General features: G+C 34.3%; 1 protein-coding gene across 1 annotated transcript in view; it reads left to right on the forward strand.

The window, feature by feature from the left end:
* BAALC (BAALC binder of MAP3K1 and KLF4) overlaps positions 1–20626 on the forward strand; it is a 328207-nt gene extending 307581 nt beyond the window's left edge. Inside the window, exon 3 of the mRNA XM_072949594.1 lies at positions 20183–20626. Within this exon, the coding sequence (XP_072805695.1) occupies positions 20183–20194 (12 nt within the window). The 3' untranslated portion in view covers positions 20195–20626. The remainder of the gene's footprint in view (positions 1–20182) is intronic.
* The last annotated feature ends 1519 nt before the right edge of the window (positions 20627–22145 follow it).

Raw genomic sequence — 22145 nt, forward strand, 5'->3', positions numbered from 1 at the left:
GTTTGGACAGTGACTGTCATGCTTTCTTTGCTTTGCTTGTTCCACTCCACACTGCAGTGATGCAGTTAAAACTCAACAGCATTTTGAGTGCCATATGTACTGGTGTACTGTGACATTCAGTTCACTGTCTTTTACCTACCAGTGAGTGCATATCCATCATGTCAAAATAAAAAGAGAAGAAAAAAGTAGACTTCAAATGCTGTACTTTTAAAGCATAGTAGGGTGTGGATTATTTTGTCACCAAATTAGATGACAAAGCATTGTGTTTATTATATATTGGTGCTGTAGTTGTGCTAAAAGAAAACAATATTGTTGACATTACCATACTAAGAACCATCACAACATTCCCATCTAGGGAAAATGAATGAGTCTTGAATCAAAGATTAAATTTCCGAATGGCTCATTTGTTAGCCAGTCCATTTACCATGGTGAGTTAACTAAATCAAATTTGATTGCAGCAGCTGAAAAAAATATGTCCAGGGAAAATAAACTTGTTTAACACTGTTAACCCTTCCCATGAGAACAGCTTCTCAAAGAGTTGAGGACCTTAGGAGCAACATCTCATGGTCAATTAAAAAACAAGGCAAATGATTCTGAGTGGTTTTTCTTGGCTTTTGCCAAGTTGACAGGTGTTATTGATACTGCTCTGTTGTCTGTTTGAAAAGTCAGTTCTGTTTGAAGTAACTGAAGAATAAGCCTATATGAATAGTCAGTGTGGAAAAACAAGAGGCAAGAACATTTTCAAAGAATTTGAGAAAACACTAATATAGTATGACATGAACTGTAATCTGCTAAGATGTGTTAAAAATGATTATGATAAAAATACGTATAGGGTAGGAAAATGCTAAGTTAGACACATTTACAAAGACTCTGAAAATAAAAGATGTAGAAAGCCTGTGGTCCATTTGTTGTGTTATTTATGAGTAGGTATTTTGCAGAAAATATTTGAACCATCATGGATTATTGAATCAGTAGTGTTAACAGTAAACTTCACTCCCTCTCGTGGACTTAACCATTAGTTCTGTGCGTTTTTGTCAGACAGAAATGGAAACTGAATATTACAACTTGCTCTATCACATAGAGGTTTAATGGCTTAGAAGTGATAAAATTTTATTACAGTTGTTTTTTTTTAGCTCAAGACTCATATTTGAACTGTTTTCTGCATGAGAAAAACATCCTTAACCACTCTTACTGAACATTGAATGGCTTTGGAATTTTGCTTTTGCTGCAAAATTGAGAAAGTTTATGAGTTCAAACTATAATTACAAGGCAAAACTGTTTATATGTGAAACATATACTGTGGTAAAGTCATTTCAGTGACAGCTAATCTTTGTCACAAATAATTTCAGCTGCTTTATATGCTTCTTATGCTGTCAGAAGTGAAAACAAATAGCATGCTCTCTATTCCCACACAAATTTTTGGTGAATCTATTTTCTCAGCTCAAACTGTGGTTCCAAAAGCATTTTTCAGACTTTGATGCAAGTGCAAAAAATTTACACATTTAAAGCTTCGTTTAACTATGCAACTGAAGAGCTACCACTCAGCCTTAATCTGCAATATAATGACATGCTAAATGGCAAATATCAGGAGACAAATCTAATTCAATTCTCTAAGTGTCCTCTTAGTGATGAATCTAGTCAATTAAAATCATATTTTCATGGATCAATATCAGTAGTTGATATTTCTTATCTGGGTGAAAAGACATTTTTAAGATAAAATATATAAAATTATATTATAGATCAGCATTACCAGAACATTTGCAGTTGATTTGGATGATTTGGAGTACTAACTTTGAATCCCAACTAAGTAAAGTGTTATTCCCCCATCAAGAAATTTCATATATTCTCATTAATAGACCTAGATTATTGTGCCCACTTATTTGAATTTTGTCAATAAGAATTTTGTGGAAATATGTTTACTATCTTGTTATATTACTAGTACATAGTATCTCCAATTTTGCCTTTTGACCCCAAAGCCTAAAATATTTGCTGTCTTGCCCCTTAAAGAAAACGTTTGCTGATCTTTGATTTAGGCCAATAAATAACAGTAGGTATGAATCTGAAATCTGTACATTATGCTGGCTTTCTTCTTTGAATAATCAAGAGGAATCTTAGGCTTGAAATATCCAGTTTACTATTGCCTCTTTCCAGCTGAAAGGATTTTTTTGAGGAGCCTTTGAATATAAAGTGTTATTTACAATTTCAGAATATAATTATATATGGTTGGTTTCAACATTATCGTGTCCTTTTTTTGCATCCTTTACAAAGTGTGGACTAGCCAGAAACAACTGTAAACGATGGGAAGAACTAGAACAACTAACTTCATCATCATCTCTGAATTTCAGAGCTGCTTTCTCCCAGTGAAATTTTATCCTAGCGTTGTGAGAATTAGCTCTGTAGAGATTAGGCTAGTAGGAGTAGAGTAGGTGTGGAGGGGTAGAGGGCTTCTTCCTCCCTTGCTGTACAGCCTATCAATTCAGCCTTAATTACTTCTAAATAGTCTTATCAATGAGCTAGACTGCTGGAAAAGCCTTATCTACACCCATATTCTAAACTTTTGATATTAGAAACTACCAAGAGCCTTGTTCATAAATGTGATTATTCATTTCATAAGTGGCACATCAATTTTAAGTACCTCTCCAGGATTTTAATATTATAATGTTGAACCCCATCATTGAGGTGATCACAGCCAAAAGAACTGCTTTGAATACCCTTGGAGCTTTGCCAGAATTCTGCATTAGCTTTTGACTAGCTTCCAGGAGCCAGTGGTGAACCTTGGCCATCTGGTCTGCTTCTGCACTTTCAGTTCTTGCCAAATGGTGAGGCAAAAATTTGGTGCATTTTGATTGATGATAGGATTAGCAAAGGGTGGTGAGTTAGGCTTTTAGGTAGCCAAATGTGACAATATACGTAGGGTTCAACTTTGACAGTCTTCTGAATACTATAAGCTCAGAGGGAAGGAGAGAATGTGAAAAGGCATAAGGAGCAGAGTTCAGGAAGGGGCTAAAATTTATAGAGCAGCAGACATTGTGCTGGGTGCTTTACATGTATTGTTTTATTAAATTACAGCAAAAAATCTGGGAGTAAGGTCCTACCATGCTTATTTTATAGATGAAGCTCATACTGGGAGAGTCAGGACTTGATAAAAAATGTTAAAGGTTAGGTAAGCCGAAAAAAACTTCCCTAACAAATAATATGGCATTTTTAGCACGGTTTCCTACTCTTTGATTCATTGCAACCTTATAGTGTTCAGTTATAGTTTAGTTTTTGTGGGTAGGCCTAGGAACCTTAAGATAATTCTATGGGAATATGCATTCTAGGTTACAAACAGTTTAAGAAAGATAATTTTAGAGTATAATGTATTTGAAAGTTGGAGACAGTCTGCACAAAAGAAATTCGGATTAGTGGTATAGGAAGTTCAAATCAAGATAAAAATCTTACCTTAAACTGTTGGTGAGAATAAAATGGAATATCAGTCAATCAATCAATCAATCAAGCAAGCAAGCACCTAATACAGTGCTTGCTTCAGTAATTGCTAGTAGATTCTGAAAAAATGATAGCTCCTTTCTCTCTTCCTTTCACCCATAATACTGATCCTTAATGATTACTAACAGTACTTACTATAATCTCCATTGTTGCCCCTGACTAGGACAGAACTACCTTATCTTAACACCAGGATGCTAGACTATGTTGTCAAGAGCCTTTCAAGGCTCTTAACTGCCAGCTTCAAATGATCCATATTCACTTTGAAAAGATTGTTAACTCATGATAGCATTATATCCTTGTCTTTCTTGGCATTTTGAGCAAAAGGTCCATGGCTATTCCTTCTGGTTTTTTATTCTTCTCCACCTTTAGGCAAAATAAAGAGTAAACATAGTTGTATATTGGTGTTAGACATTGTGATATTTTAAAATATCATGGTTTATATATCACTTAACAAATACTTATCACCTATTACGTTCTAGGCATTGTTCTAGAACTATGGGACACTGCAATGGATGAAATGATCAAATAAACCCATTGGTAATTTCTACCCTTATGGAGTTTACATTCTATATTAGTGTTATTTCCTTAAGTAATGACTGTAACAGTCTTCTGACTCTATACAGTTTTGCTTTTTTCAACACTTCCAGTTATAATTCACATCTAACAGGCTGCAGTTTTGAAAGTGTACATAAATCAAGCACAACAAAATATCTTTGTATGTGTTTTGTATTTATGTATTTTAGAAACAGTACTGACAGTGGATATTCTGTACTCTAGTTCTAACTCTTTTCTAACTAAATGTGTAGCTGGGGCAGGTTATATGAACTCCTCCAAACATGTGTACAGTTGTATTGTCTCTAAGATTCCTTTAATTCTAAAACATTTCTGTGATTCTAAAGCTTTAAAAAAGGTATATAAAGGGTAACAAACTTATCTTTAGAATATGTTACTGTCCTAATGATACTGTCATCTCATTGAAGATCCAGGATTCAAGCTTTACTCTTTATAAGTTAAAATTATGTCCCCTACATCAGCTACACTAAATGAGAAGCAAGGAGAATAGGCAAGAAGGCTACTGATAAACTAAAATCTTTCCATTTTTGTAGTTTCTATACCTTAGCATTTCTGCTCAAAATTTCCCATCCTGGTTATGGGTAAAGATTTACCCAAAAATATGATATGGAACATTCTCTTTTATGATAAATACCCAACAACATCAATATTGGTTAAGTAGATAGAGTAAAAGCATGTAGAACAAAAGATGATTTTTGGTAGAAAAAGCACAATTTTAAAATGATACTGGATTCTTTAGCTTTTAAAGAAATCTTTAAAAGGTTTTGAGAAATCTTTCTCTTTTGCTGGCCATTATTGCATGTTTTCAAGAATAGATGAGGAGTGTGAACAGAAATTAAGAAAAACCAACCCTACATCACATAGCACAATGCTAAGTATGTAGAAGATGCTTGATGAATACTTGCTGATATTGATTCATTAGGTTGTCAAGAACTGTGAAAGGTCTGAGATTTTACTCTACTTACAAGTTAGCACAAGTTAGCCTGCCACAGTTTCATGGATGCTGGTAGAAGATATGAGACCCTGGGTCATAGAGGGAGGACAGTTTATTATTTACAGCAATAGCAGTAGCCAGAGCATGACCATTTGTGCCAATCTCTGAACTCTTATTCCCACAGGGTGACATGAAATGGGCCAGATTATACCTGTACGTGCAGTGGATTGAATTATAGGACAGGAATTCTGAGCCTAAAAATCTTTTATAATGTGCAGTAAGCATGTCTGTCCTTTGCTCTGGAAGGAGATGTTGTCTTTTTCTTCCAAGGCTGTAACCATATCTGCCCTTGAGTTTGGAGGCAGACCCTATCTTCCAGGTCTGATTTCTATGCAGCCTCCTTGAGAAGATAGTACAAAAGAATAAGAAGTCATTGCCTCTGCTTATAGGACAGGCTGAAATGGAGAATTGTCTCCCAGCATAGATTATTTACTGCAATTATTGTTCTATTAAAGGATGAAAAGGCAAGTTTAGGTTTCATCTTCTCTATCCACTAAAATACTGGAAACTGAAAAACGTGACTTTTGTATAAAAATCTTCAGAAAAGTGTACACTCTGAAAGTGGTATTTAAGTAAATTCTTTACTGTTGCTGAATACACAGATCAAACATTTGACTATATTTACTCTTTGAATCAAAGGACATTGAAAGGTAGATTACATAATGATTCAACTGGTTTACATGTAAACTAATGAGGCTGTCTAGGGATTTAGAGAGTGTTCAGAAATGCAAACTGTACAATGATGCAACTTAAGATGTTTTAAATTAAAAAACTAAGTTTACTTCAAGACTTTCACTCACTGTTTCAAATACTTTAATGAAGTGAAACCCCAGATACCACGTCCTTTTGAGGTTCTGTTAACAAATATAGATATACTCTTTAAGTAGGAATTGGTTAGCAACTTGATTAGTAATACTTGCAAGCAAACCAGTAAGCAAACAACAATGACAAAAATCCCTGCACACCAAAGACCAATGAAAATAAACTAACAACCAAAAAATTACTATCTGTTTCTTTAAATTCTTAAATGTGCTTTGGAATTTGTTTGACAAAGTTAGGTTGGTTTTAAAATTTAGCACAGTGACTCAGTTGCAGCTGCTCCAAATAATTGGTCATGAGCTTTTTATACTATCTGGCTTAATTTAACAGAGTACAGCTTCCTGCTGTTTTCTTCCTTTCTGTGATCAAGGATCTGAAATATACACATCTTAAGGGATTGTATCAATTGTTCATATTTAAGAATAACAATCTAGTATAGACTTTAAGAGCAATTTTTATACTTTTTATTATAGATACTTTCATCTGGGTAGATAAAAATAATAGGAATTCCAAATGGTTATATATTTAAAAAATAAGAAACTCATGCTCATAGTATCAATTTAGAAAATTCAGGCATATAAAGAAATACTCCTTACACTTAGAGGTAGCCACTTAAATATTTGGAATATGACCCAATCACTATGTCTTGACACCTGATTTATTACTTTTATAATAATTAAAACTATTTATATTTATAAGGTGGAAGTCAAGAAACACACAAGTCCTGATCCATTGAGAACCATTTCTCTTTAAAAAAAAATACACTTCCTTACTCACTTTAGTAACAACACAATACAGTCACAGCAATAAAACAAAAGGGTATGCCCCTAACATATCTTGACTTAATAAATATTAGCTACTTGACAACCATAAAAATGAATTAGCACCTATCTGACTGGGTTACTTAAGATTTTTGTATAGGCAAGTGTTTTTCCCTGGACTGTTTTTGTGTCCTCAAAGCTCAGTTTATACTGTGGCACTGCAATGTCTAAATCTTTTGCACATTCTTGGTCCTAGTTCTCCTGTATGGAGGGGGAACATAACATTTGTAACACATGCACTAAAGTTAATCTCTTTGTTCAGCTCTTATCTCACGTGTGTTTATTTGCAATATGATTATGGAACTATATATGAAATAGATAAACAACAAGGTCCTACTGTATAGCACAGGGAACAATATTCAATACCTTATAATAGCCTATAATGAAACAGTACGAAAAGGAATTATATATATCTACAACTGAATCACTATGATGTACTCCAGAAATGAATACAACATGGTAAATTGACTATACTTCAATAAAAAAAGAAATATGATGATAGGGAAAAGTGAACTGGCTTTTAATAAACAGATCAGATCCTCTACCTTTGAATGAATATTTCTATAAAGTAGTCACCTTGGGAGACTATGGGTTTATTCCAACTTTTCTGTCATTACTGTTTACATATTTAAGGGGTTAGACATGGCCATCTTTTGTAAGAGTGAAAACAAGAGAAAGAGTGAAAGAGAAGAAAGAGCAAGAGTGACGGTGAGAGAGACCCAATGTTATTGACATAGTTTTATCTTCATATTTTCAGCTACCCCTTTAGAGAAACTTCATACTGGGGACTCTGGCTGGCTCCTATTTGGACTCTCAACTGAGACTTGAGGGACATAGAGGCTAAGCACATGTGTGTGTACAGAAGCTCACTATCTCTAACATTTACACCTAGCATAAGAATGTGTAGCATCAGTGCATGGATTAGGGGTGGAATAGTCTAGGTATATTTTCACAAAGCTACCTTCCAGCAACTTTTTAGTTCCAGTGGTTTTCTGGCAGGGAGGAGGTAATTAGGTTTATTTATTTGATTATTTTTAGAGGAGGTACTGGGGCTTGAACCCAGGACCTCATGCATGCCAAGCATGAGCTCTACTGCTTGAGCTGTCTCCTCCCCCTAGTTCCAGTGGTTTTTGTTAGGATGTAGAGATGCTAAAGAGAAGGAGGGAGAAGGAAATCTTGGTTCTGATTTTGTGATGTTATTTAGTTTTTCAGGAAATATTTTGACCCTATATAACTGTATTAATCTGATTGCTTAACTCTAAAAAACAGAAAATTGAGAAGACCGAAATGTAGAATTTTACTAAGGGTGAAAAAAGGTCAAGACTAGTGCTGTAGTCTTTTAGAGTGCTGGAAAGCAGAAAGTGGGCTCTCTCTCCCACTTCTTTCAGGGATACTCTCAAACTTCTATTACTCTCTTTAAACCTTCACCTCCTTTCTCATACTCTTCATTCTCAGTTGATGGCCTGATTTACTACTTCATTGGGAAAGTAGAGTCTGTAACATATGAAATCTCATTTTTATATGTTCTACTTAATACTTGCTTGTATGTATTTACCTGTATCTATATTTTGTAGCGAACATTTGTTGGTTTCTTCCCCTGGGATTCATTCCTATTCCAACTTCTAACAGTATCCTATATTTCCTAGTCTTACAGTTTAGGTGGTAATTCCTCTGGAACAAGATACAGGCAATGTTCAACAGCAACGGTGATCTTGCTCTATGTCCTTTCCCATGTCCTTGTTTTATATGTTGTTTTCATTATTCCTACTTTATACTAACCCTTCATTTCTTGGCTAATTCTTACTCAGTTGTGTCTCTCTGCTTCTCCCTCTCCAGGTTTATTGAAATATAATTCACATATACAATTGAATTGTAATCACTTTCACATTTAATATTTTTTCGTATATTTGCAGGGTTGAGCCATCGCCGTGATCTAATTGTAGAACATTTTTGTTCCTCTGTACCCATTAACACTTATTTATCCCTTCATCCTAAGCAATCATAATCTACTTCTTATCTCTGTGGATTTGCCTATTCTGGAATTTCATATAAATAGGATCATACAATATGTTGTCTTTGTGACTGGTTTATTTCACTTAGTATAGTATTTTTCAATAGTCATCCATGTTGTAAATTTATCAGTACATCTTTTTTAAAATTAGGGTAAAGTGCACATAACATAAAATTTACCATTTTAATCATTTTAAAGTATACAATTCAGTGGCATGTAGTGCATTCACAATATTGTGCAACTGTCATGACTATCTAGTTCCAGAACATTTTCATCACCTAAAAAGGAAACTTGGTACCTATTAAAGTCACTTCCCGTCACTTCCACCTCCAGCCTCTAATTTGGCAGCCACTAATTTGGCAACTGCTAATCTGCTGTTTACCTCTTTGGGTTTGCCTGTTCTGGGTATTTCATATAAAATGAATCATACAATATGAAGTTTTTTGTGTTTGGTTTCTTTTATTTGGTAATGTTTTCAAGGTTTATCTATTCACAACATTTATATTACTTCATTTTTTTAAATGACAGAGTAATAGTTTAGTTAATGGATATACTAAATTTTGTTACCCATTTGCATTCTGTTGATTCTTATTTTGTGGTTGGTTTTATTCCTTTGATAACTGTGTAAGTTTAAAAAGCTAGAGCTCTAATCTGTTCTTAGAAATAATGATCAGTACATACATGTAAACTAAAAAATGTGAATTACATTGTATGTATGTGTTTACATGCAATATAATATGTATGTGCAGTCAAACTAATAATTCTACCTAATAAAACTGAGAAAGGAGAAAAAACACTGTAACAGGACATTAATAGAAATAGGTTATTAATTATAAGATTTGGCCAACATTCTATTTTTATTCATACTGTGATTTCTAGACATAAGATGTTATAATAGCCAGTACTTTTTTTCTTTGAATTAAAGAACTTAAATTAGCTTCAGGAAAAAAAAATATTGAAACTCCTGTAGGTTACTGGATCCAGGGGTTCAAAGAATGTCTTTAGGGCTCTTTTCTCCTCTATTGTCTTGGTTCTGCTTCTTTTTCTTTGTTGGCATCAAGAAATTTTTTTCTATCTCCTTCACAACTGCCAAAGATAGGCTGCTGGCATATTTAGGCCACATTGTCCAAATTTAGCAATCTTACTGTATATTTATAACACCAATAACAAAAGCAATAACAGTAGTAATAGTAATGGTATTAATAGTATTAAAATTTATTTAATGCCTTTTATATTCCAGTTATTATGCTGAGTTCTTTATGTGTTTTATAGTATTTAATCTTCATAATAGCTCTGTGAGGGAGGGGTTATTAGTAGCTACATTTTAAAGATGAGGAAACTAAGAGATAGATGAATGCAGTAACTTGCTTAGTCATTCAGCTAGTTAGTGATAAAGAGCCATGAAATCCAGGCACACTCTGTGTGCTTACCACTATGTTTACCACAGTAGTCTGCCCAGTGTCAATTCAGGCAAGAACTCTTACTGTCTTTGCTTCTGTAACATGCCAATTCTCAGACCAGTTACTCTCTGCATAGAAATAATGATCCCATGTTTACTCAGATCTGAGTTATCTACCTGGCCTCATTGACAGCCTTACTAGAACCACATAGTATAGGAAAGAGTGATTCCCTAAGGAAAGTGATCTGGGGCATATAAAAAAACACATATGTCCACTAAACAAACATTTTATTAACCATGCTACTTAGCAACAGGGAGTTCCATATTGAATAAACATTGAAAGCTTAGTTGCAACAGTCAGAGGCCAACAGTATTGTCTGTTTTGATTATAGACTTCTTAAATGTGTTGTGTTTTTTTAAGTGAGAACATTTGCTAGTAGTACATTGTTTGGCTAAATTATGGGAATCTTAGACTAGTGAACTTTTAAAAACTAATCACTTTCCACAATTTCAAAACGCTTTGAAGCCATCTGTATTTTAAAAGAAATTTGATTTGTAATAACCTTAAGTTTTAGATGCAACAAAGGAAAATGAAGCAGATAAAATGACAAAAAAATGCTTTTCAAAATATTATTTATACTTCTTTAAAAAGTATTGAAATTCAGTCTGATAAAACCAAGCTTGTTAATGGGAATGAATAGAATAACCTTAGTGATTAAGGAAGAATTTGTCTTTTGCTTTTACACAGGTTTTTTTTTTTTAGATATTTGTATTATTTTCAAGTGGTATGTCAATATTGTGTTTACTTGTTTCAGATTTCTGCATCTTTCCTATAATTTTCCTCAGTGGGCCATTGATTTCAGTAAGCTGTTTTTTTCCCTTATCAAAATTTTTTTCTTCTGGCTAGTATATGTATATTTCACTTTTTTGTGAGGTTAACTGCTTACTCACACTGTAATCTATTCAGGACTATCTAAGAGACAGCACTTACTGGGTGTTACTCAAAGAAAAATTGGATATCCTATTTGACCTGTGTCCCTGGTTTATTAAATATAAAGGTATTTGGACAAAAGGTATTTCTTTTTAAAAATATTTTAAATTGAAGTATAGTCAGTTACAGTGTGTCAATTTCTGGTATACAGCACAATTCCCAGTCATGCATATATATATATACATATATTTGTTTTCATATTATTTTTCATTAAAGATTATCACAAGATACTGAATATAGTTCCCTGTGCTATACAGAAGAAACTTGTTTTTGTTTTTTTAATCTATTTTTACATGTAGTGGCTAACATTTGCAAATCTGAAACTCCCAAATTTATCCCTCCCCACCCTCTTTCCCTGGTAACCATAAGATTGTTTACTATGTCTGTGAGTCTATTTCTGTTTTGTAGATAAGTTCATGGTGTCCTTTTTTTTTTTTTTAGATTCCACATATGAGTGATATCATATGGTATTTTTCTTTCTCTTTCTGGCTTACTTCACTTAGAATGGCAGTCTCTGGGGCCATCCATGTTGCTGCAAATGGCATTGTTCTTTTTATGGCTAAATAGTATTCTACTGTATATATATGCCACAACTTCTTTATCCAGTCATCTGTAGATGGACATTTGGGTTGCCATGTCTTGGCTATTGTATATAGTGCTGCTATGAACATTGGACTTCATATATCTTTTCGAATTAGGGTTCCCTCTGGATATATACCCAGCAGTGGGATTGCTGGATCATATGGTAAATCTATTTTTAGTTTTTTGAGGAATCTCCATACTGTCTTCCATAATGGCTGCTCCAAACTACATTCTCACCAGCAGTGTAGGAGGTTTCTCTTTTCTCTACACTTTCTCCAGCATTTATCGTTTGTGAACTTTTGAGTGATGGCCATTCTGACTGGTGTGAGGTGATACCTCCTTGTAGTTTTGGTTGACAAAAGCTATTTCTAAAACCCAAAATAATTCTGGTGTGGAATGCTTTGTTATTCTTCTTATAGGAGTGAACCTTCAGACCATACTTCCCTACACTAGTCTGTCCTTGTGTATTTTCCACTAAAACTTTGTCACATAAAAACAGGTATCTCTCAGCCTAATGTTCATATACTTATCCTGAGCTCTTTGGCTCAGTTTATTATGGTTGACTTGTTCCTATTTCCAGAGATTCATTTCCCTTCTTATTTCTTCACTTCACACCTTTGATGGATAACTACTTTGATTATGTTATTAATGTTTGCATTCACTGAAATTTTATTCTCTCTTTATAAAATATCTTTGACTACCCTATAAAAATATGTTTCTTGGTCCTGTCTGGTTCCTGGGATTTCCTGGTATTTGGGCGGGTATACTTTTGCTTGAGCTTTAGTAATTGGCTGGTTACCAGGAAGTCCTTACTTGGGAAGATAAATGAATTGTTTACCTTAGGGAACTCTTTTATTTAAATGTATACATAGTGTACACTAATGTACACTTAATGCTTAGGATCTGCAGAGGATACGAAGGAGATTGGAGATATTTTTAGCCCCTGCTCTGAAGTACCTTTTAATCTAGACTTTCAGCCCTATTACATTGAATGCTCATGGTAACAAATCAGTGTCAGCATTGTAGCTATAAGGAAGGATCCCCAGCAGAGCCAGGATCCTTTTTTACTCTCAAAAGGTCCTAATGTATGTGACAATGGACTCATCCAAAATATACAAACAACTCACAGAAATCAGCAAAACAACAGACTCCCCAATTCAAAAATGGGTAAGATAACTTGTGAAAGTAATAGATAATAGAGATTATATAAATGGCCAATACACATGTGAAAAATTCTTACCATCTTTAGTCACAGTGGGAATCAGATTAAAACCACAACAAAACCTACTGCATACCCATCAGATTAGCTAAAATAATAATAAAAATATGACAATACCAAGTGTTGCAAGGATATTGAATAACAGCAATTCAGAGAACCGCTTTTGGAAGTTTAAATGGATTCAACGACTTTGGGAATATGTCAATACCTACTAAAACTGGACAAATGACACCCCGTGATCCAGCGGTTCCATTCTTCAGTATATACCAAACAGAAATGAGTGCATGACTATACTAAAAGAAAAGGCAATATCCATAGCAGCATTATTTGTAATGTGCCTGTGTTAGTTTCCCATTGCTGCTGAAACAAATTATCACAAACTTAGTGGCTTAAAACAGCACAAATTTATGTTAGAGTTCTTGATGTCAGAAGTTCAGAATGGGTCTCACTGAGCTAAAATCAAGGTGTTGTCAAGCTGCTTCTTTTTGGAGGCTCTAGAGAAGGATCCCTTTCCATGCCTTTTCCAGCTTTTATAGGCTATCCTCATTCCTTGGTTTGTAGCCCCATATTGCATTACGTTTTCTCTTTTTCCTCCCATTGTCCCATGACTTTCTTGCATTTCTCTTATAAAGACCCTTGTGATTACATTTGGCCCACACAGATAGTCTAGGATTATGTTCTTATTCTAAGATCATTAACTTAATCAGTCACATCAGTATAAGTTTACATATTCACAGGTTCTGAGGATTAGGATGTGGACATCTTTGAAGGGTCATTATTTGGCCTATCACAATCCCCAAACTGGAAACAACCTAAGTGTTCATTGAGAATGGAATGGATAAATGCACAGTGGTATATTCATATAATTGAATAATAAGCAGTAATGCAAATGAAAGAACTAACAGTAAACCCAGAAATGTGGATAAATCTTTTCACAAACATCATATTTACAAAAGAAGCCAGATACAAAAGAATACAATCTTTGTGATTCGCTTTATATGCGTTTCAAAAGCAGGCAGAATTAATCTGCAAGTATTGAAATCAGCAAATTGGTTAACTTTGGAAAGTGTTAATGAGCACTGTGTCTTGAGCACAAAGAGGCCTTTGGAGTGCTGGTATTTCTTGATTTTGGTTCTGATTACACAGGTGTACTCACTTTGTAAAACTTAATTAAGCTGTACACATACAATTTGTGTACTTTTCTATAAGTATATTATACTCTAATAAAGAAACTTTGACTATGACTTCAAACAACATCAAGAGTAAACCCTAATGTAAACTGTGGAGTTTGGTTGATAATAATGTGCTCATGTTGCTTCATCAGTTGTACCAAATTATGCCACACTGATGAGGGATGTTGAGGGTAGGGGAATATATATGTGTGGGTGGGGAGGGCTATGTGCGAACTCTGTAATTTTCTGCTCAATTCTGTTGTGAACCTGAAACAGCTCTAAAAGAATAAAGTCTATTAAAATTTTTTATAAATGTTTGATTTAGGGGTATTACCAAGTCTTTCCTGGTAAAGTTTATGGAGTTAAATGCTACTGATGAGGGAGCAAGGGAAGTGAGTTACATAGAGTAGTGAAATGAAATTCTTTGAGAATGATGTTCAGGGAGAGAACATAGATATGGTTCAAGTAGAAAACCCAATTTTGATGGCATAGTGGCCGAATAACTAGAGGAGAGCAGTGAAAGAATGTCTTAGGTTGATTCACTGAGCAAATAGATTCTGAGTTGGAGATTTGTCTGCAGGAAGTTTATTGGAGAGTGCCCTTGGTAATACCAGGGAGGGAGTGGAGGTAGCAGAACTAAGGAGAGGGAGAATTTGAGCTGTGATGCAGTTGCTACAAAGGCTTTGGCCAACTCCAAAGGAAGTTCTGAAGGTGAGATGGCCCTTCAGGGTTGCCCTGACTCGAGGGCAGGTTGCTGGGCATTTGTATGTCCTTATCCCTGGATCATTGGACATGGGCTGCCCTTGGGAGGCTAATAAACTTGGATGAGGAAGTCCTCTTCAGCTGAGGGAAGTTTCCAGGGAGGCATTCCATGGTAAGCTGTCAGCAGGCAATAGTCTTGAAAGTATTGAGGGATTGCATGCCTTTTTCCTTAAGGGACATCTGGACAGTGCACCACAGCATCCACTACTAATAAGGAAACAATAGATTTAAACTACACGTTACACCAGATGGCCCTAACAGACATTTACAAAATGTTCCATCCAATAGCAGCAGAATACACAGTCTCCTCAAGAGCATGTGGAATATTCTCCAGGTTTGATTATGTATGTTAGGCCACAAAACAAGTCTTAATAAATTTAAGGAGATTGAAGTCATATCAAGCATCTTTTCCAACCATGATAATTATGAAACTAAAAATTAATTACAAGAAGAAAACTGGAAAACTTGTAAAATGTGGCGATTAAACAGTATGCTACTGAACAACCAATGGGGTTAATGAAGAAATCAAAAGGGAAATAGAAAAATACCTTGAGACAAACAAAAATAGAAATACGACATACAAAAAAACTTACAGCATGCCGCAAAGGCAGCAAAGGCATCTAAGAGGGATGTTGACAGTGCTAAATGCCTATCTCAAGAAACAAGAAAAGTCTCAGATAGATAACCTAATGTTACACCTCAAGGAATTTTAGAAAAAGAGGAACAAAAGAAGCCCAAATGTAGTAGGAGGAAGGAAATTACAAAGATCAGAGGAGAAACAAATAAAATAGAGACTAAACAACAGTGGAAAGGATAAAAAAAACTAAGAGTTTTTTTTTAAGCTTAAAAATAGACAAATCTTTAGCTAGACTCACTGATTAAAAAAGAGAAAGGACTAAATAAATAAAATTAGAAATGAAACAGAAGATGTTACAACTAATACCGCAGAAATACAAAGGATCATAAGAGGCTGCTATGAACAATTATATTGGTCAACTTAGAAGAAATGGAAAAGTTAACAAGAAATGGACAACTTTTCAAGAATGAATCATAAAGACAGAAAAGGTGAATCTACTGATTACTACAAAGGAGATTGAATCAGTAGTCAAAAATTTAACAAATAACAGTTCAGGATGAGATGGCTTCACTGGTGAATTCTACCAAAAATTTAAAGAATTAATACCAATCCTTCTCAAATTCTTATAAAAATTGAGGAGACTTCCAAGTTGAAATACTTCCAAACTCATTTTATGTGGCCAGCATTACCCTGGTACCAAAATCAAATGAGGACACTATAGGAAGAGAAAAGTACAGGCTGATATCACTGATGAATATAGATGCAAAAATCCTCAACAAAATACTAGCACACCAAATTTAACAGTACACCTTGTTTTGTGGCACATTTGCCTAATGATGAACTAGTTTGAATAGGTTTTAGTGAATTTTTACTAGGTGGTGAATTAGCTCTTCTCATAAATCTAGATGTCTGACTAAATTTAAATCTGACCTTATTTTGAATTTTTCCTTAATTTGTTTCCTTAATTTGATTCTTGTTCTTTTCTAAAAAATAAAAAAAGATAGCACAGGGAACTATATTTAATATCTTGTAGTAATTTATAACGAAAAAGAATGTGAAAAGGAATATATTGTATGTATATGTATGATGGAAACATGCTATACACCAGAAATTGACACAACATTGTAAACTGACTATACTTCAATAAAAACGAATGCAAATAAAAATAAAATAAATAAATTTTTTTAATCCAAAAAAAAAAGCAAAAAAAAGCTATCCAGTTATCTTTCAAAGACACAGCTTACATATTGCCAAATGGCGATAACTTTGTAGCAGCTGCATCTCTAATTTATTGAATTCTCTTGCAAATAGTTTTTTTAAATTGGTAAAAACTAAGGAAAAGATAAATAAAAAAGTTAATTCCTTGTTGTACAAATCTTAATGTATATTTCCACTAAAACAGCTTAGGTATTTCTCTGGCATAGTTGTATGCATGAAGTATTAAAGAAACTAGAAAACTGGGTCTGAAAATCATAAAGCAATGGCAGAAATTAAATTCAGTTCTAAATTCTGGCAGTCGAAAATCATCAAATAGATATAGAACATATGTTTATATTTACTCAGTAGAGCATTTTAATTAAAATAGGTCAAAATTATTGGTAGGAAAGAAATGCTAATTAATAGAGCATAATAAACCACGACCGTATTTTTTTAACTACACTGAGTTTTAGCTGCATATAAAGGTCTAGTTCTCTGATAGCCTGAGAGAACGCACATAATAGCACAGTTCCATGCCTTTCTGCTCTCATGCATTGAGGCAGCCAAATGCCATCAGCCTTTTTTCCTTTCTGGCAAATCACATTATTTTCTGTTGGCCTTGTTTCTGCTCATGTGCCTGTTTTTGCCTTCCCTTCTGGCTCTGGCTCCATTTAGCCTCCTGCTTCAGGTTCCACTTGTTTTCCTGGCTCTGGCTGTGTTTATCTTCCATTCTCTGCTTCCTTTGTCAGCCCAGTAGGTCCCACACCTCCTGCCTCTCTGCCTGCTTAATGTTTATTTCCTTTTCTCTGTTCAGTGCTTGTGCTTACCTTATGGCTCTAGTAAACCTTCCTCTTCTGACTTGATCTCCTTTGCACTTCTTTACACTTTACACACAGAATTACAGTGACTTGAAACCTATAGGGAGACCCAACAACCTATCATATCTACGTGTATAGTAGGTGATTACAAAGACACCTCATGTTATTTGGCTGTTTTTAAGTCTTAGCCTGCTCTGCTAAACTCTAAGAGTATTCATAAAGTCATGAGGAGCTCAGAAGATGTGGATTTGTCCTGAGGTTATAAGATATAATCTACATGTAGTTACTATAGAGAAGTGTTTTTCAAACTGTGGGTGATGAAATCATTGTAACAGAAGCACAGACATAGAAAACAAACTTATGGTTACCAGTGGGGAAAAGGGGTGGGAAGAGATAAATTAGAAGTTCAAGATTTGCAGATGTTAACTACTGTATATAAAATGATAAACAACAAGTTTCTACTGTATAGCACAGGGAACTATATTCACTATCTTGTAGTAACCTATAATGAAAAAGAATATGAAAAGGAATATATATATGTATATGTATGACTGAAATATGCTGTATACCAGAAATTGACACAACATTGTAAAAAATTAGCAGAAGTACAACTAGCAATTAAAACAAATAGTAAATTGAAAAGAATAGACAATATCATTATGTATTGCACTTAGTAAGTATTGTTTCACAGAATTTTGTTATATGCATTTATCTAAGTGTATGTACTATATGTAAAATGTGTTTCTTACTGTGGGCCAAGTTTTAAAATGTTTGAATGTCATTGAGTAGAAAATTTACTTTTGGTCTGGTTCTTTCAGATGATACTTACTCAAAGAGACCAATCCATATGGTTGTGATCAACTTTAGAAGAATATAGACATATACACAAAAACTTGAAAGAGTGGGTTTGAACGAAATTAGATTTATAGTAGAAGCCCTTGAATTCTATCACAACCTTTGCATGAGCCCCAGGACAATATTACTGTCTCTGAGATGCCTGGCTCAGCACTTTATTTGGTGGAGTTGCTGTGGAAATTGGGATTCTAGAGTAATTCAGCAGCATGTGGGCATCTGAAGCTCTGTTGCAGCTCCTTGGTGCTAGGATACATTTGCAAATGACTAACTTAAAAGAAATGTACTGAAAGATGTGCAGATATTGAAGTCCTTACTCATCTTCCTATTCATAGTCTTCCAAACATTGAATTCATTGAGATAATGACTTACTATTTTTTTGTCAGAGGAATATGTAGTAGGGGATTGTTTACTGTGTTAGGACTAGCCAAATTCCTGGTCCTAGTACAGCAAACAATCTCCTGCTACACATTTTCCATCAAATCCTTATCCCTATGCTCTGTCCTGGTACCAGGACATTATTTGTCACCTCCCTGAATGGGGAGTGTTCTTTTTTTAAAAAAATTTTTATTGAAGAGTAGTTTCAGGTGTACAGGAAAGTGATTCAGTTTTACATGTACATACATATATATGTTTTCTTTTTAGATTCTTTTCCATTATATGTTTTTACAAGAAATTGACTATGATTCCCTGTGCTATACAGTGGGTCCTTGTTCCTTACCTATTTTGTATATAGTAAGATGTGTCTGTTAATCCTCAGGGGAGTGTTCTTTCAACCTTATGCCATCACATGAACATGGTTTTCAGCAGTAAGTCCTGCTCTCAAAGTATTTCAGACCAAGAGCATCTCTTCCATAGTTAAGGTACAGAAATCTGGGGTTTCAACTAAATTCTTGCTCAAAAACTTGAGATGGAGCTTTTGTTTGTTTGTTTATTTATTTATTTATTTAAGTTCTGGCTTTGACCACAGGTAGTTCTATGACCTAGTTCTATGCAAAAATAGGATGTCCAAGATAGGGTTATTTTTTTAAACGATACATTACTATCTTTACCATCTAAGTGTCTTGTCTAAAATGTATTGCTCTTCCAGTTAACATAGAAGACATACTCTTAGCCATCATAGCCTTGAATATTTTGTTCCCCCAGTTTTTGCCAAGAGCTAGGGAGAGACAGATGATACAGAGTTGTCTAAAAAAGCATATTAAAAATTTTCTTCTCCTGCTTCTCCTCTTATTTTTTTCTTAAAGACAGCAACAACAACAACTACTACTGCTGCTGCTGCTACTACCACCACCACCACCAATTGTTGAGCACTTAATATGTGAACCAGGACTAGTCTGTTTTGTCTGTATTTTATTCAGTTGTCAACTTTCTGAAGTAGATATTGTCTTTAATCCCTGTTTTTAACAAATGAGGAAACTCAGGCTCAGAGAGAGAAGGGAATTGCCCAAGATGTCACAGGTTGCAGTGAAATCAGGATATAAAACTAGCGTGTCTGACTCCAGAGCTTATATTCTTAAAATCATGGTGATTACAACAACTCCCTTTTCTTCTCAAGTTTCCACGATTGCTCCCTATAAGAAAGATCAGCAGAAAGCTATATACGTATATAAAATATCTAAGTCTGTCTCTCTGCCACCTACAAAACTGATTCAATATTATGTTTTTGATAATTGCTGAAGTCCCTCAAAACGAACAGCTGTGTCATTTGTACACGTTTTGGGATATATTATTGAGGATGTTGTTTAATATTTTGGATTAAATGTTAAACCAAAGTTAGATTCACTGCTCCTTATATGAAGACCCCTGTGTCAAATTCTTTTTTTTAACACTTAAAATAGATGCATTTAATTGTATGTAAAATTTCCCTCAACAAAGGTATTTAAAAATCTATGGTATCCATCAACAGGTGACTGGATAAAGAAGATATGGTATATTTATACAATGGAATACTACTCAGCCATAAAAACCGACAACATAATGCCATTTGCAGCAACATGGATGCTCCTAGAGAATGTCATTCTAAGTGAAGTAAGCCAGAAAGAGAAAGAAAAATACCATATGAGATCGCTCATATGTGGAATCTAAAAAACAAACAAACAAACAAAAACAAAGCATAAATACAGGACAGAAATAGACTCATGGACAGAGAATACAGACTTGTGGTTACCAGGGGGGTAGAGGATGGGAAGGGATAGACTGGGATTTCAAAATTGTAGAATAGATAAACAAGATTACACTGTATAGCACAGGGAAATAAACACAAAATGTTATGATAAATCACAGAGAAAAAAATGTGACAATGAGTGTGTATATGTCCATGAATGACTGAAAAATTGTGCTGAACACTGGAATTTGACACAACATTGTAAAATGATTATAAATCAATAAAAAACCCTTTATTTTAATGGAAAAAAATACACTTTAAGTCACAAGATGTTTCCATCAGCCAATTTCATGCCAAAGCTTTTTAGTGATTTTTTAAAAAAAATCATATTTCTTGTCTCCTTCATTGAGCAGTCCATATTCAGGTTATTCATTGTATTTCTTGTAGTCTGTCTCAGTTTAGGCCTTTTTTTTCTCTTGAGTAGTCCCCAAATGCTGATGAAGATATTTAACTTTTCATCCACATTTACGGTACTTCAAAATAATCAAAGTTAGATTCCAAGCATTGCCTCTGAAATGCTATTTAATATTTTTCAATAAAGCTATATACTATTTATTTAAAAAAAATAAAAATCTATGGTAAAGTCATCCCCCTATTACAAATTCTTAACAGAGGATGGGAACTCTTGACTTTACTAGAGAATTGCACACACTGCCCCCCCCTTTATTTTTCTTAGAACTATGTATCTCATTACATTTCTCTCTCATTTCCAACCACTAGTTAGCTCTTACCTTTTATGTTTTTATCTTTGTTTTGTTTATATCTTCCTGGATAATAGCTGTTATAATAAAACTCTTGTGTGCTATATCCTAGGCACTGTGCTGATTACTTTTCATGCATTATTTAACTTAATTCTCACAGCAACTTCAGATAGTATTCCTGTTTTTAAGATGGTAAGATCCCTAAGTCTCACAGATGTTAAGTAACTTGCTCCAGTGACCTAGAAATGGCAGAGACTGCATTAGAATTTAGCTCTTTTTGACTCCTAATCCTATGTTTTTGACACAATACTAGACTACTTACCATGTATTATTTTTATTCTTTGCAGCCACCTCACAAGGACAGTATTACTTATCTGCATTTGAAAGATGAAACAAGTTAACATTTTTCATACAGCTAGGAAGTGTTGGAAGTAGGCTTCTTTCTTAGAACTTAGTGACCCCAACGCCTATACTCTTTCCATTAAATTTATTATAAAGCACTTCAAAGTACTTTTATGGTAAGCCAATTCAATACCTTTCTAAGATAGGTGGAGGCATAATTGTATACATATAGAGCAGACAAATGAGGTGTATATGGAAACATTTTCATGTGTTCTTAAAGAGGATTTGTTTGATTAATTGAAAAAGATACTACTGTTGTTGAGTTTTTCTTTTGTGAAGTACAGAAGAACATGAAGTGTGGCCAGGAGGTACTAGACATTTTGGTTTGCCTCCATTAAGCTGCTTTCCCTCTGAGTGTAGGCATCATTAGATTTATTAAGATTTTTAAAGTAATAACTTAAAATATTACTTTGGCACTTTGATGGTCCTAATACAGCTGATATGATAGACCCAGGCTTTTATCAGTATATCTGTTCTTTAAATTAGCTTACGATTTAGAGGTCTAGGGAGTGCTAATCTAATTTTACACTATTACCAAGATGTCTGGGAATCAGAGGTCACTGGTAAAGTAAGCATCAGTCAGGGAGACGGCATACTGCTTA

This window comes from Vicugna pacos, chromosome 25 (assembly GCF_048564905.1).
Source record: "Vicugna pacos chromosome 25, VicPac4, whole genome shotgun sequence".
Lineage (NCBI taxonomy): Eukaryota > Metazoa > Chordata > Mammalia > Artiodactyla > Camelidae > Vicugna > Vicugna pacos.